Source organism: Nipponia nippon, unplaced genomic scaffold (assembly GCF_047370975.1).
Source record: "Nipponia nippon isolate SJK-2023a ecotype South Korea unplaced genomic scaffold, ASM4737097v1 scaffold_5, whole genome shotgun sequence".
NCBI classification, from domain to species: domain Eukaryota; kingdom Metazoa; phylum Chordata; class Aves; order Pelecaniformes; family Threskiornithidae; genus Nipponia; species Nipponia nippon.
This window is the reverse complement of record NW_028262369.1, coordinates 61,422,022-61,438,116: the sequence shown is the minus strand read 5'-3', so window position 1 is coordinate 61,438,116 and position 16,095 is coordinate 61,422,022. Positions and strand designations below refer to the sequence as shown.

General features: G+C 40.4%; 1 protein-coding gene across 3 annotated transcripts in view; it reads right to left on the bottom strand.

Annotated features, from left to right (window-relative positions):
• The window catches only part of IKZF2 (IKAROS family zinc finger 2), a 114,781-nt gene that overhangs the window by 36,529 nt on the left and 62,157 nt on the right, over positions 1–16,095 (bottom strand). For all 3 annotated transcript variants that reach the window (XM_087733255.1, XM_087733256.1, XM_087733257.1), the window contains 2 exons: positions 15,138–15,404; positions 5,260–5,427 (listed from right to left, as the gene is read on the bottom strand). In XM_087733255.1, coding sequence (XP_087589381.1) covers positions 5,260–5,427; positions 15,138–15,404 — 435 coding nt within the window. The remainder of the gene's footprint in view (positions 1–5,259; positions 5,428–15,137; positions 15,405–16,095) is intronic.

The window sequence follows — 16,095 nt, the reverse complement described above, 5'->3', positions numbered from 1 at the left end:
GTCCCAAGATTCTTCTAATTATGATGTTCCCATCCTCAAAAACATGGTTACAGAGTAGATACTGGGCCTTTCGAGAGTAGAGATGTTAATAGTGGTAAAAGTCTCTTCAAGATGAAAAAAGCAGTTTAAAACATTGACTCTTCATTATTCTTAATAACCATCCTTGCCACTGTTTCAATAATTCTCACTGGCTTTTGGCAGGCAGGACTTAATGCATGGCATTGTATTTTTCAGCACTGTGCTTGTTCATCCAATTTTTTATCTGGACTGAGACACTCACAGGTGGAATGACTCTCCCAAACATGTATTGAGTCAGGCATGTCATCAGAATTAGGAACCAGATTCCTTCTGCCTCTGAGCGCAGTCGCACACACAGATATCACTTGTCAGTTCTGCTGACAACAGCCATGCAATTGCAGGTGTGTAGGACATCTTGAATGGCTCACTACCACACAGGAGGAGCTGAGAAGAAAGTCCTTACGGAGAAGAGATGAGAAAGACAGACTTCCAAACCAAGAAACATAAAAAGAGTTACTAAACTACCTTTCCATGAATGGGGCATTTACCTTTTTAATTATACATGCCTTTCATCTTGCTCACTGTACATAGTTTGCTAAGATCGTGCTTTTGGGAGTTTTTGCCTAAGCCTTTCTTTTCAAAACAAATGCTTCACTGCTCTTCTTTTGCAAATAAAATGATACCATTAGTTCAGTGCTATTGAAGAGCTGGGCAGTAACAAGCAATGTGCAGCAGCAGCAACACAAGACGACAAGGGGGAGGAAAAAGCAAATATTTGTTAAAAGCAGAAAAGGGGAAAAATAATTTTCTAAACAGGAGAGAAGAATCTTGGAAGCAAATTTTAAAATGTATTGTGAGGAAAAGCTTCTGTGACAGGAAAAAATAATCATCTGACTAGGCAGAAATAAACAGTAAAACTGCTTTCATATATGAATAACACTTACATACTCCCACAGCAAGGGAATGTGATTGAAATTGCCAAGATAAAGACAGAAAAATCAGGAAGTTCCAGAATTAAGGTTGCCCGAGAAGGCTTCATGCGGCCAGTCTGTGTGTATGCATGATGAGACAGTTTTAAATATCACAAAAAAATCACAAAATAATTTGCCCACAGGACCATCCTTGCTTAGTGCAAAGGATAGATGAATGGTTCTCACTTAATGAAAACCTATTCTGTGTTTTGTTTTCCCCTTAGCAAGTGATCCTATCCCTCATTTATGGCTTACTGCCCAAGCCTTGCTCTGAAAACTAATGCACTAATGTTTTCTATGGGCTCTTCCAGATTGCTCATCATTGCAGCCTTGACTTTTTTTAAGAACTATGAAAGCATTTATGTTTACAATAGCATTATGAGGGGAGGGCTGACTTGGCTCCATTTTAGACACAAGAGAAATTCATGTCAAAACATAACTGCTGATTTTACGTGCCTATTTGAGGATGCCTGGCTTTTCAGGGTAAAACAGCGTCATGTTGTACGTCATATCTTTCAAAGTATGGAGGTCAACATCTAGGTGCTTTAACCATTAGATTGATCTGTCAGATCAACTATCTTCCTTAAAACTTCTGCTTTTTGTTAATTAATCGCCTACAGTAGAATTCGTCTCATCTGTTTTGTATCTGCCTTTGTCTAGTTGTGCAATTCCAGAGATGCTGGAGAAGATGGGCACGTCTCAGGGTGAGATAGCAGGTACTCTGTGACTGCCATCAGGAGATTGGCTTTGTCTCCATGTTTTCCTCTAAAAACAGCGAAAGCTAGGCAAGGTGAAGCCAGTCCCTGCTGGTTTGTCAAGTGCACCCTGCAGGAGGGGGCTACCAACTTTTGCCCCAGCCTTCCACAGCCTGTCCTTACACTCATGTCCTGGAAGCCCAGTCAGGCACCTCTCCTGTATTATCTATGTTGTGGATCTATGGAGTTAATTCTGAAAACAACATCTGAAAGTCCTGTAAGTACCCTGAGGGTCATGCGCACTCTTAGTGTAATTCTGTGCATGAATGTCTCCCCAGGCGTTATCCTACTGCTGTCCTGAAGGCATCATTATATTCCTGAAATCAAAGGAGTTGCATGTGGGAGGAAAATATAGACACAAAGTTCATCAGAACTCCATATGTCAGTAAAAGGTAAATAATCACAGGCGTAAATCACTGCAAGATAAGTCCTTAATTATTTAGGGTTAAACAGCAGCAGCATTGCAGATGCGAAGTAATGTTCTGTTAACCGCTCATCCTGGGAACACTTATATAGAAAAATATTATTCTGTACAAGAAAGGAAGGCAAAATGTGGATTGTGATGCTTAGAAACATTTTCAAATGAATAGGAAATAATATTAAAAAGTATGAACAAAAAATCTATCCAAAGGAAAAAAAAAAAAAAAAAAAAAGCTGTCACAATTTTTTTTTTAAGTTAATAGTAGTTTCAGCTATTTCAAATATCTCTGAGATGCTTCTGCTAATTTCTTTTTGCAATTACATTTCCTTATTTTTTCACCTTTCCTGTCTTACTGTATGAAAACCCTGCACTAAGCACAGGAAAAATTGACTAACCTGCAGTAGTGAGTGAGTTTAACTGACTAAGTGGTAACACAAACAAAGTGCTTTCAAATTCACAGATCAAACTAGCTGGGAAGAAAAAAAAGATATAAAAAAATTCTTCAACTCCTTTCCTGCATACTCTGCCTTCCATAAAAAATTAGTAGTTTAAAACCTTCCTGGGAAGGAAAAAGGAGTGCGAGTGAGGGTTTTTGACTAATAGTACTCTCTTATTTAAGGAGAAGGAAAAAAAAGGAAAAAAGGAAAAAAAGGAAATTGGTCTTGCATTTATGAAATCATGTGCCAGATTCTCAGCTGGTGCAAAACAGCAGTACTTCCCTTGCTTAGGGGATGTAATTCCAATCTATGTCAGCTGAGGACCTGGATCGGAAGAGCTTTCGTCTTATAAATATAAAAACATATTCAGACTCACCTAATTTAGACATTGTATACCAGATTGAAACTGGATTGAAGTCTCATATTTCAAAATAGTTTTCAACCCCTTCTTTCTATGTTTTATCTGATATCCTCTTTTATGGTCAGAAATAGCAGAAGATGTGAATCTGCTGTAAATTCGGTGAAGTTTACTAGATTTGTTACACCTTCAAGGTCTACTTATGGGTTTTGACGTGTGCTATATTAAAGCATAAAGTGCTTGCATAGTACACTGACATAAAACTGTTTAAAATCTCTAGGAAACACCTACCCATCTTCTTCATGAACCAGGTTCACATATGTACGCATAAACCAACCAAGCTTGTCTATATGACAGGGACGGAAAGACACCTTAACTTCCTTGCTCACATACAGATTGGCATTTCACCTTGGTGTAGGTGGGTGCCAGGTTTTAGGGCGATAGCCCAAGTTTTTAACTCTTCATCTGTGTGTGCTACTCTAAGAACTGTCTTAGAGAGTATTGTGGGAGCACTTGTCTGTTCCTGCTGGCCCTCTGCTGAAAACTCTTGTAGCTGACTACTTCGAGGGGTGACACTTTCTCCGCTGAAAACAAAACATAAAATTACAAACTGAGCGCAGCTGAACACAGTTAAGTCAGTTAGGGAAGGAGCTCCAGGGGAACTCGTGTGCCTAAGCAGCTTAGGTGCCTTCTGAAAATCCCACACCTTTACATTTCATCCTCATGCAAAAAGCAGAAACATCAGCCATGTACTTTTCACACAGGAAGAACGAACAATCTCTATCAATGTCTGTATCTAGGTAACAAAATTTATATTCATATTATGAAAACAATCTTCAACCGCAATGTTCATGTTTTGTAATGTGGGCTATTTTATGTCACAACTCCCTTTTTTATTTTAATTGTGAATATTTTTATTGTGTTTTCTTTTTTACTAAATTTCAAGTTGAAACTGCAGTTATGGTCAGATGTGTGAAAATTACAACTCACAGTTCCAAAGACATTTTCCCTTCTGACTTTCAGATCAAATCCTCTCAGCTGACAACTCTCAAGCAATTCTCTCTTAGCCTGTCCCACACTTGCACGACTTTGGAAGCTCATGCTTTCTGTCAGCAGTACGTTCACATCAATACAGCCTCCTGCGTACTCCAAAGTCTACCTGGAGAAGCTTACTAGCTTATCCTTTCTCATTCTTGGAAATGTCAAGGCAACTCTGTATCCTAAGACCAACCTAATGCTCATAAAACAGAAACCTCTACTGAAGTGAGGCTGACCCTGTAAAAGAAATGTGTATAAAGAGTCAGGAAGGCCCATGATTACATTTTCACACGCAGAGTTTCTGTTTGAGGCTGCACTTCAACCACTGTGTTTCAGTAGTCACACATTTGCTAACACCTCAAAAAAGTTCATCTGTAATGCTGTCACTTGCAACCAGTCCAATTATCTCTGCTCATTCAACAATGAAAAACACAGTCTCCTATGAATGGCCTGGACACAGAAGTTGAACATCCTAGGAGATAAAAAATGCAGTAAGTTAAGATCTTACTTAAGAGTCGTACACAAATGACTAAGCGGGCAGAATGCAGCCCCTTGGTGTAGCGTACAGGGACTAGAAACACATTTGATCCTGATCATCAGGCTACCAACATGGCTACTAACATGCAGTTATGCACCAGGTATTTCTTTAGAACATATCAAGAAACTATATCAAGTAGACTTGATATAGACATGATATGCTCAAGTAGCAAGGCAAGACAAAACCAATCTCTCTCCAATACCTTCTGTTCTAGGGTGCGTGCCATGGCTGCCATGGATGAGGACTCTACAGCAAGATGTAACTGAATCAAAAATGCCATTAGGAGTATTTTGAAAGATGAACAAGAATGAACTCCACCAGAATATGGCATATATTAGATGAAGAAATGGGTATGAACTGCGAAGCAGGCTTCCAAGAGCACACAATTATTCTTTGCAATCTTTGGAATACTCACAGTCACTTTGGGGCTGAGAGCGTCAAAACAATCTGCCAGCAAAGCCTGGATACACCCAAGGAGATGTTCAAAGGGAAGTGCGATAGCATCAGCAGAGGAGCTCAGTTACACAAAAGGAGAGGTGTGGCTGAACTACAGCTTTTCTGATTCATGTCAAGGCTTTCCCAAAGTTCTGAGCTGCTCTATCTTAAGAGGATGGTACAGACCCAGAGGCACCAGGAATACACAGTTATTTTCACAACCCACTTCACTTGAACAGTGATGACAAAAGAAAAAGCAAGAGGGAAGAGAAGACAAGGAGGGCTCACCAGAGTGCGTCCTGAGGTGTCCTGTGAGGGCATCCCTCCGTCGGCAGGCATAGCTGCAGAAGGGACATTTGAACGGTTTCTCCCCAGAGTGCAACTTGATGTGCCTCAGCAGGTTCCCCTTCTGGGTAAAAGAAGCTCCACATTGGTTACAGTGGAAGGGGCGTTCACCTGGAAGGAAAACGGAAGGAGACAGCTATCAAGAAACATCAGAAGATGCATGGAGCCCGTTATCCCTCTCTTTGTAACATTGCCATCTTAGATAGGTACAGTAACCACCACCACCATCACATGGCACTTGCTGAAGTCAGAGGCCATTTCTTTGCACAAGGGGAAAAGCCTCCAATAGTGATCTGGAACTCTTTTCTTCTGCAGCATCAGCTTGAGGTGATTAATGCAGCCTGATTTTCATAAAGTTCTACACCTTGGAGGTTTTATCCTTCATAAAAGTTGAGTTCTGCTCAATATTTAGATCCATAACCATGGTTTTGTGGTATTTATCTCTATGGTTTTGCACTTATTTTTAGTATAGGTCCAATCCATATGACTATTTAAACTGATCATAACAGTTGGACTTGGACAGATGTTAAGGTCTTTGCTTCAAACCAAATCTTTTGCTTACATTATACTATAACTGAAATCCCTTTTTGAAGGCTGCTTTGAGTTGCTAGAGTGGTATGAAGAGAATCAATGCAAATGAGAATCAGGCCCAGAAGCTTTGGACAGTAGCAAACACTGAGAAAAATCTTATGCCATTAAACTGTGAAATAAGAAAATTTGTGCTCTAAGTAAAACTAACTGAAAAGACTTGTTTGATGAAAAAAAAAAAGATGAACAGAAACTCTACACCGTACCCTCTCCTTTCACCCCATGCATTCACACACGTGCATGCAAAACTTATTTTGATGTTAATCCTTCATGTTTGCCCTGGACAGTGGGGGTTGGGTCCATAACAACAAACACCAACAAATTTTTTATTGTTATTATTTAGAGGAAAACCCTTGACAAACTCACACAGGTTTTGTGAAATATTATCAAAACCATACTCTATGTCAACATTTGTTGAGGACACTCAGTCTGTTCCAGCATTCTTGGGCAGGTAGTCAGATCTAATCATCTACTTATATCCCACTGGGTACAGTGCAAATCAATAGGGCACCAGCATATACTCATGCTGGCCACTTGCCTAAGCGCTTTACTGCAGGTGGGCTCTAGATGCTGAAATGTTTTCACCAACTAGGGCCCCTGTTCAACAAGGTCATGAACATCAGATTTCAGATGTAAGTGGTCTCATTCATTTTTTCAACGTATCACCTATTATGGAGCCTTGGTCAATGCCTGGTAGGACTTTGAGGCCTTTTTACACTGGCCTGAAGCACAGTTCTTGTGAAAAACGAACACGTTCTCTGACCCGTCACATCTCTCTAAAGCCTTTTTCAATTTCTTTAAAATGATTACTCCCTTGCTGCACAAAATTAATGCTATGTTTTTATCAAAGTAGTTCATGCATCTAGTGTAAAGTCCAACATATGCCTGCTGATTGAAATGGAAAGAGAGGGAGGAAGAGAGCTCTGAAGAGATATCCACTAGCGATTCTTGCTTCAGTGGTTTGAACCATTGCCAGCATTACAGTCCTACCAGGAGGGCAGCAGAAGGCAGGTGTGCTGTATATATGCCATACCTCTGCAACTTCACTTCACGTGTGTGAGCTGGAAATTACATCTGAAACCACTGCAGATGCACCAAAGAAGATACTAAGGTTTCTGCAATCTTGCCAAGAACATTATGGAGTAACAATAAAAAAAATCAGGGCATAAAGCTCATCTTCCAATACACTGAGCACGAGCTCATTGGAATTGATAAAGAGTTTGTGGTTTCCCTTTTAAACTCCCACACTATACTTAAAGGATCTGATTAGCCATTATCTTCTTTTGTATCATTTCAAAATGTCCATAACAGAGATATGTAAAGAGGCTGCACTAGAAAAATATATGGGTTTTTTTTTATTTTCTGTTTTGCTTTTGCTGTCTGAGAAAACAGGCAAAACCCCTTCCTTTGACACGTTTCTCAGTATTCAGGAATGATAGCTTCAGTTTCAGGATGACAACATTAAAGATGGTAGCGAGTTTCTTACCAAGACTAAAGTCTTTCCTTTTACTCCTGCTGTATTTAAAACTATGCAGTTAATGTGTTTTATCTACTACATCACCTGCTTATCTGATATTTTGGAGGCCACATATGAGCCGGTATTATTCCTTGATAAACTGACAGCTGAAGAGATGCTGAAAGCCTTTGGTCAGCAATACAAATAACCCCTGCACTAAAGTTCAGTCACAAAGATGACACGGAAACACTCACCACAAAGTCACCAATAACCTGCTCCTCTCTTACAACAGACAGAATCTGCTACAATAGCACATTTTACCTTAAATAACCTTTCTATCTATTTAAAGCCAGCATGAATTCATTTTTCCTCCTGGCTTAATTCTGGGTAAATAACTGCTTTGATCTGTTTATTATACTTTTGTCCCATCATTTGATTCCTGCTCCTTGTTTAAGCTGCAGGCTTGTGGGATGACCGTTAATTTTAGTCACACCTTCGTGCTATTGATTAGCAGCTTTTACATTTAGCACAGCTAATCTGAGAGACCATTATCCAATAGAAGGGTGCACAAAAAAAAGTAAAGACTGAATAATAAGAAGATTTTGCTGGTTTTCCAAGAACTCTGCTGTCTGATGCCCACTCCAGATAATAGCAAACCAGCCTTTTTTATCACTTCAGTGCCTTGAGAAGACTGTTTTCCAATTACTTCTCTTGCTGCCTTTTCCTAGTAGGTTTGTAAGCAGTTCTGCAGTATTATTATTTCCTAATAACAAAATAACAACTTTGACATCCTTATTCACTTCCCTTACACTTCTGTGAAAAGTAAAAGTTTTTATTCATAGGTTGAAATTAATCACACTTCAAACTAACCATCCACTCACAAAAAGTCTTTACCTAAATACCTTTCTTCTCGACATGGCAGTCCCTGACCGTGTTTAAAATATTCTCCTGTCTTTGGGGATGACGGCAGCGCAGACATACCAGAAACTATAGACCTATTAAACTAGGGGCATACACAACTACAAGAGGCTACTGATAATAATAATATAATTATGAACTTATACTGATCTATTAAAATAAGAACTCCTTATAAGAAGGACATGTACTGAAATGTGACTAAGCAAGCTTTTTGCTTTTCAACACTGGAAACTATGGGACTGCAAAATATTTTTAGTTTACTAAAGGTTTTTCTGCCCTGGTTTAGCTCTAAATACTTAATAACAAAACTTTTCTCTATTTTAGGGCTAAACCAGGGCAAAAAAACCTCAAACCTTAGTGATTTAAAAAAAAAAAAAAAAAAAAAAAAAAAAAAAGTGTTTCTGAGTGGGGAGAGGGGGAGGAACAGCTAACCAAACAAAAAAAAATGTTTCTTTTCAACTCCAGATTTAAGATCTAAAGCCCGACAAAACCAAGAATGCCTAAAAAGCCTTGTTCTCCAGTGCAGGGAATTTAATTATCTAAAGTAACTTCAGGAACGGACAAGGCAAGGTAAGCCAGAGCTGCAAAGTATTACCTTTCATAAAGGCTTAGTAAGAGTGACTTGTGCCAGGGAACACCCCTGATAATTAAATTAATAAATAAATAAATCCACGGGTTTTCTCATTTGACAGTTAAGTAAAGTATTAATTAAAAGGTATGATTTCAAATATTTACCTCTAAATTACAGTAAAATACGGCTGAAGCTTCACAGTTCATTGTTTAACATGCATCCATTACAGCTACGTCTCCTCCAGGGAAAATAACAACAAACTATTACTGCTCTTTAGCTACACCAGTATCTGAAGTACACAAGTTTACTTGCTGTTGTGTAAACAAATACTGAGATGAAAGGTGAAGTGGACCAACAAAGTCAGGGTTATTAGCAAGACACAGTCCTTTCACAAGTATCTTTAATATATGGCAGCTGGCTGGAGACTTCATAGCACAATCTACAAATGCTGCCTAGCTGATACAACCTGAAACCAGGCGAATGAACTGTTTAACATCCTACTAATGGCTTTCATATTTTACCGTGTATATGTCAAATGTTATTTCAAAAAGCAAACCAACTCCTTTTTCTGCTTAATTGGAAGCTTCCCTGCACAATAACTCTCCTTTACCACCTCAGCACGGAAGTGCTGCGCAGAAGTTTCAGTATGAGTTTCCTTCTTCGAATCTCATACCAGTGCAAAATACATCAGTGATATTTTCTGTATCAAAACAGAAATTTAACTGAGGACAAAGAGCCTGCAGACCTTGCAACCAAGGAGACTTAGATTTTCATAACCCTTGGCTGGTAACTTTTGTCCCTTTGAGATCAAATGGAGCAACTCACAAAATAATACATAATAATCTCGTTAACAGCGAGGCCTGGTTATTTCTACAGCAGTTCTCAGGTCCCTTCCTGGGAATGTTTCAATTACTTTTTTTTAAAAAACACTGGTTTTAAAGTCTCTTTACAATAACAAGAAAAGCCAGGATAGAGTCCTTCTAAATATAAGAACCAGGTCCAATGGGACTACATGTAACATCTGTCCTGGTTAAATGTATATCTGAGATCTCAGCCTTTTTTGTTTGGCACATATTCTTGATATGCAAAGGATAGCTTAGGTACTTCTCAAACAGTTGTTTTTTTTTTTTAACCTTTTAATGCAAAATTCCTGTGCCCATGCGGCCATCAGAAAGTATTTGCTCATACTAATAATATTGATTTTCACCCTTCCATAGTAGGTTTTTTGTTAATATTCAGTTAAAATGAAACATTTCTCCTGACTCATCAGATGCTGCAACTGCTCTGATTCTGCTCTGTCCCAGGAGCACAAATGAAATATTAGCTGCGCTACCAACACACCGACAGACAGTGAGTTGCAACCTGCCTTTACCCAAGCGAAATAAAGAGCAGACAACTTTGCTTCATTTCTGTATTTGTTATTCTGGGGACTATCTAGTCTGCATACCTACTTACTGTTCTATCAGATTCACTTAATGGGCTGCACATCACTTGAAATCAGTGATTTTACTAGGGTCTTTTGTTGGGAAAAACCTACTTCCAGATAGGGCAATTTATTATAAAACCATAGTGACAAATCTCTCATGAAAAATTCCTGGGAAATCCTGGGTGATTTCCAAGTGTCCTCTATACACAGATTTATGACCATATTCTTAAGAGAGAAAAATCCTTTAAGTGAACTGATAAAAATATCAAAGGAGTTTAGCTACTCAGTACTGCGAGTACAACACATCCTTATGCAGACAGCAATTTTAAAAACTTAAGCTCCCCTTCCTTATGCTTAAGCAGAAAATGGGACTTTTGGAAAAAATTAGAGTTAGGAACCTAAGTAGAAAACATCACTTTTAGAAATTTGGCCCAACAATTTTTGATTCAGTGACAAATTGATTCCTATTGCAAGAGGTAAGAGCCTACACTAGGTTACAAATTACAAATGAAACCAAATAAAACCTTTCTACAAGAAGAATAAGACAGGCAGACCAACAGAGTTAATTGTAATGTGTTAACATGACCATTTATTTAAATTTGTTCCTGGTTAGCTGCTTAAGCCATGTTTGTTTATACTGAACAGCACAATTAGGTTTTTCCTCATTTATTAATTGTGTCCCAAAAACTTGAACTCTGCATGAAAAAAAAAAGTAAATAGCATTCAGTGTTCCAGTCCTGCATATGTTAAATTATAACGCTACGTATGCTAAAGCAGAACTTGCAGATTTCCCTCATGTTTGACTGAACTACCATAACGTATCTCGTTTCACTGACTTTATGGTACTAAAATGTGCGTGAAGTGCAAACAAAGATCTGAGACGCTCCTGTGGTTAGGACCCCAAAAAAGCCTAAAAATAACCTATCGGCAGCCCAAAGTGAGAATGGGGCAAGACTACAATCCCTGCTGCCTTCTGCATTGTGCCCTGTCCCCTGGGACCTAGCTTTGCTCTGCCACTGTCCCGCTGCATCCAAAAAGAGAAAGCATTTAAGCTCTGGGTGTTCTTAAAACAATGAAACAATGAGGATGACCCCAATCCTCCCTTAGAAATAAAAAGTATTTCAGAATCTAGCAGTGGACTAGATAAAGGACTGGACATTGGGGGGCGGGGGGAATCACAATTCAGAGCGCACAGGAGAAAAACACGTGGACCTCGCAGATCACAGAGGCAGCAGCACAGCTATACCAGCAAATGGTTTCTGCTTTGCCAAAAATCAGGAGCAAGGAAATTTTAATTTAGGCCCACTAGCAGAAAGCCTTATCTTCTTCCTCTCCCCTTCCCTCAACACCCCCAAGCACAAGCCCCTGGGGTATCCAGTGGCAATATTATGTGATTAGTCATCTCCCGGCGTAACAAAAAACTCTGATAAAGATGCTGCAACTCAGGGCATGTGCTGTGGAATATGAAATTCGGGCCAAAAGAAGATAGCATGGGAAAGGAGGAAAATAAAGCAAACCTGACACATGCTGTTTTTCTGACATGAGGACATGGCACGTGAGGGACAGGGTGAGGGGTTACCCCGCTCACTACAGCAGGGAGTGCATCATGCTCAATTCCCACATTGAGTATTTTATTATTTTCTGTCAGTGATGACAAATAAATAGAAAAGCCTTTTCCTGAAGGCCATGCAGATTACAAAAACACTTCACCTGAATTATCAGTGTTTCAGAGAAATGTTGTGTTCAGCAGTATCAGATGAGCAAAGCCAACGGCTCCATGGCAGAGGTGCCGTGGACCAAAGCAGCACTTGCACCACGTGCACGAGGCAGCGCTTGTGCAGATCCAAAGGATGAATGGGAAATTCCCGTCTTGGTCTATCACGGGAAGGGGCGACTACAGGCATCAGAGGAAATGGATGCTCCAGCACATGAGGATGAGAGATGGGACACTGAGCTTATCTACTCTGGCCTCACCCGCAGCACAGGTTATTTTCCCTGTCCCTATATCTGTTTGACTAAACTACCATAACATGGCGGGAGAAGACAATTGCTCCTCAGGAACAGATGAATAATGGCTGCAGAAAACTGTGCCCCTTTACGTGCATTACGCAGCCAAAGCCATACGGCACAGCTTCTTGCAAAGCCTGGGTCCCTGGTGTAAGGAAAGCCACACTCTTGTCCCAGCATACACGCAAATTACAGCCTCTACTATGGACCACAGCATTTTGTGTGATTTACATAGAATGCTGACAGGTTTTTTGGGAAGGGAAAAGGACTTTGGTTTTTGCCAATGCAAACAACTGGCCAGACCGTGCTTTGGTTGTGTACAGATAAAAGAGCAGAGTAAGGCAGGATTCAGCTCCCAAAACATACTTAAATTGGCTTTGAGAGGTAAGGATTTTCATGCCAGTTGCATTAGCTGATAAAGAATATCATCCGTTTCCACTCGTTAGGGACAACCTCCCTTCCCTCCACCATTCTCCCTTGGGCTGCAAAACCAGACTACCCACAGGTCAGGGCTCATTCCAGAGCTGGGGCCAGCCCATCGCACCCGGCTGCCGAGGAAGTGGCAATACATTTTAAAATACTGCACTTTAAAAGATAGATACCAGTATGTTAAAAATACTCCTTAAAATCAAGGATGTGGAAATCCAAGCAAACTTCTCCTTCTGTTGTGGACAGTGAAGTAGCAGCATGTATTAAAAAACAAACAAACAAAGTGAGGGGGAAAAAAAAATCCCCCGCAAAATTTGCCAACTGGTTTACTGAGAGTAGAGCACCGAGCTGCACGTTAAAAGGAATGCCATTTCTATATGCTTGAAATCATCTGTATAGAGCAATACATCACAGCTCCTAGGCTCGGATGGGAAAAGAGTCAGAGCTCTATGAGGAACAAGCAGCAGCCCGAAGGAAAAAGCTACCAGTTATGCAATTCCTACCCATGCACCCGCATACAGCCGTCTTGCCTGCACGCAGATGAGATTTTGTTCTGTTCGCTTTGAATTTGCATGTCTTCTTTAACATGAAAAAGGCAGCTTGTCTGTATTTAGAAGATGCGCTAGCTATTCAGCATCTCAAAAAATGCAGACCATTTAATTAAGTACCTAAATCTAAATTTAGCAGGTCTAATTTAGCAGCTCAAGTTCAAATACGTGGACTCCAATGCACCTACAATACATATGCTCAGATACGTGCAAGTGCAAATGAAAACTTTTAGGGATGTTGAAAGCTGGGGACTCGGTCTGTTACATTCTATTCTCTCTCTCCTTCCCAGTAATAGCATGTCAAATTCTTAATCAAGATTTTGGTTCTCCAGCTAATGCTTTTCCCCTGTCGCAATTGCTGTCTAAAATCATGACTGCATCATAAACGATACTACAATGCTTTGCATTATACATTTATGTTAAGTTATTATCAATACAACTTATGTACAGGGCATTAACTGTGTAATACATATTTATTTTTCCTCTGTACAGAAATTCTATTGATTTATTTCCCATCAAGAGCACACTACTTGACCACAAACTACCAGGTTTACAAAGGGATTACACAAAGTCTTTCTTACTCTACCTTAAAACCCCACTTTTTTTTATCCTAACAGATATCTCGCAGTCAGTGTAAGTCTCTCACCCCATTAAATAATAGCAGAGAAAGAAAAGAAAACAAAATATCTTTCATTTTGTCCAAAAAATATGAAGGACAAACATCCACTGAGGCTCCAACACAGAAACCTGTGCTTAACCTTAGTAAGATTTAAGTGTGTATCTTAAGTTTAGCATATCTTGTAGCACTTCAGGTGACTTACATGTGCTTAAATCTCACAAAAGTTAAGCTTAAGTGTTTTTTTTGAATCAAAGGCTCTGCCAGGTAGACCTCTGCAAGACCAGAGAGCATTGTCTTCTTGCACCATCTGTACTTTTATCCTGTTGGAGGTAACTGTCACCTGAGGAGCAGCAGAGGCGAGTGAGTACCAGCCTCTTGGGCATCCCAGTTTGTCACATTAGCCAGAACTCCCCTGAAATTCCCTGGTTTGAACTCAAGGCCTCATCTTTCAGGCCCCAAAGACCCACTCAGTATATTGCAAAGGTTTTGTCCACCTCTTGAATTCTCAGATCTACAAGCCTAGTAAGCTGTTTTGGTCTCCAAACAGTAATAGTACTAACAGTAATAAAAATAAATGATAGGCTACTGCAAGCATTGAAAGGTGACACAAAAATGGTATCTAGATGGTGAGGGGAGCCAAACACTAGCCCACAGTAGCAGTTCAGGTGAGGTTTTCCTGAAGGAGCTGTCACATGATGGGCAGCAAGCCCACCCTGGCATCAGGATCGCTAGGTAACGTGTGTCCCCTGTGGGGTTTGCTAATCCCAGGTTTGCCAGGCCACCGGCATCATGCCCAACCACTTGTAAAGAAGCTGTGAGATTCCCCAGGAAGCTGCTGGCATTGTCCACCTGCGAGCACCTCCAAGGGAAGACTAAGACCCACCTGAATGGCTCAAAAGCCCTGCACATGCGCACACACGTGAACACACACACACACACACCCACCCACCCATGCCAGAGAATGACTCTCACCATCTTGCCCCTGGTGAAGAACAGTAAAAAAAGGCAATTTCCAGACTTCTGTGCTGTTTTTAAGAACCAAAGGCTGGAAATCAACATAAAGGAAGCACCATGCTTGCCAAAACCACAGAATCACCAGAATTTGGGGAGCAGGGGGAGAATGAAAACAACAAAGCCCATCTTTCCCCTCCCCAGCCTCCTGCTACCCCATGAATGAAAAGGGAAGAGAGAAGAGTTGTCAGGTAATATCAACATCAGACGCCACAGGCAGTCATCAGATTTTTCTTTCAGCTGCTTACCAGTGTGGCTCCTTTTATGTACCATTAGCACATTGGGCCCAATGCAAACCATGCCACAGACGTCACATTTCAGTTTACCATTCGGAAGCCGGATTCCTCCCTCGCTCGATAGCTCCTGGATCTTTCTGTTATCCACCATCTCGTTACTCTCAGCGAGGGGCTCTTCCAGGCTGCTTCCTTCATCATGAGCCCTGATCTCATCTTCCTGACTCAGGGGCTTCCTGTCACATTCCTCATCACTTTGCATTTCTAGCTTTACTGAATTTGCTGAAATAAGAAAAAATAAAAATAAAAAAAATAATTAAAAACGTGTATCTTCTAAGTTCCCAATTGCTAATATCATGATAAACTTCTACTATTATCAATATTAAAGCACAGCCTTGAAGCTCCAACCAACATGAGGGCCTCATGGTGGTGACGGCACCACAAGTTACAACTGCATCTTTCTTCAAGGCTTTATGGTTTTTGGTTTGGTTTTTTTTTGTTTGTTTTGTTTTTTGTTTGTTTGTTTGTTTTTTAATTCCTAATTTCTATCCCTATTTTACAGCTTAGAAACAGGCACGGTGTGATCCAGAGACCTACCAAAAGTTGCAGAGATGCAGCAGGCTTAAAAACTGACCTCCTGCTTCTCAGCTTGAAACATAGGAGCCCCCTTCTTTTCAAGAAGCCCAAATCACAAGAGCTAAGGACATAGCCAGAGCTGCTTCCTCTACGTCTCTCGTCCCTAGTGCACCAAGACGCAGGGTTTCCAAAGACAGGACACTGCGCTGCCACAGCTCAAGGAAACACACACCCTTGGCAGGCAGGATTGTTCAAAACACAGGTACCTAGTGAAGCTGGGCTTGTGAGCTGTGTTGCTAATCTCCGAGTCACCCTGCCTCCATGGGCAGGTTTCCTGATGGAAAGGAGACCAATCTCTGAATAAGCCTCCAGTGCTTTTTTGCTACCATCTTCTGAT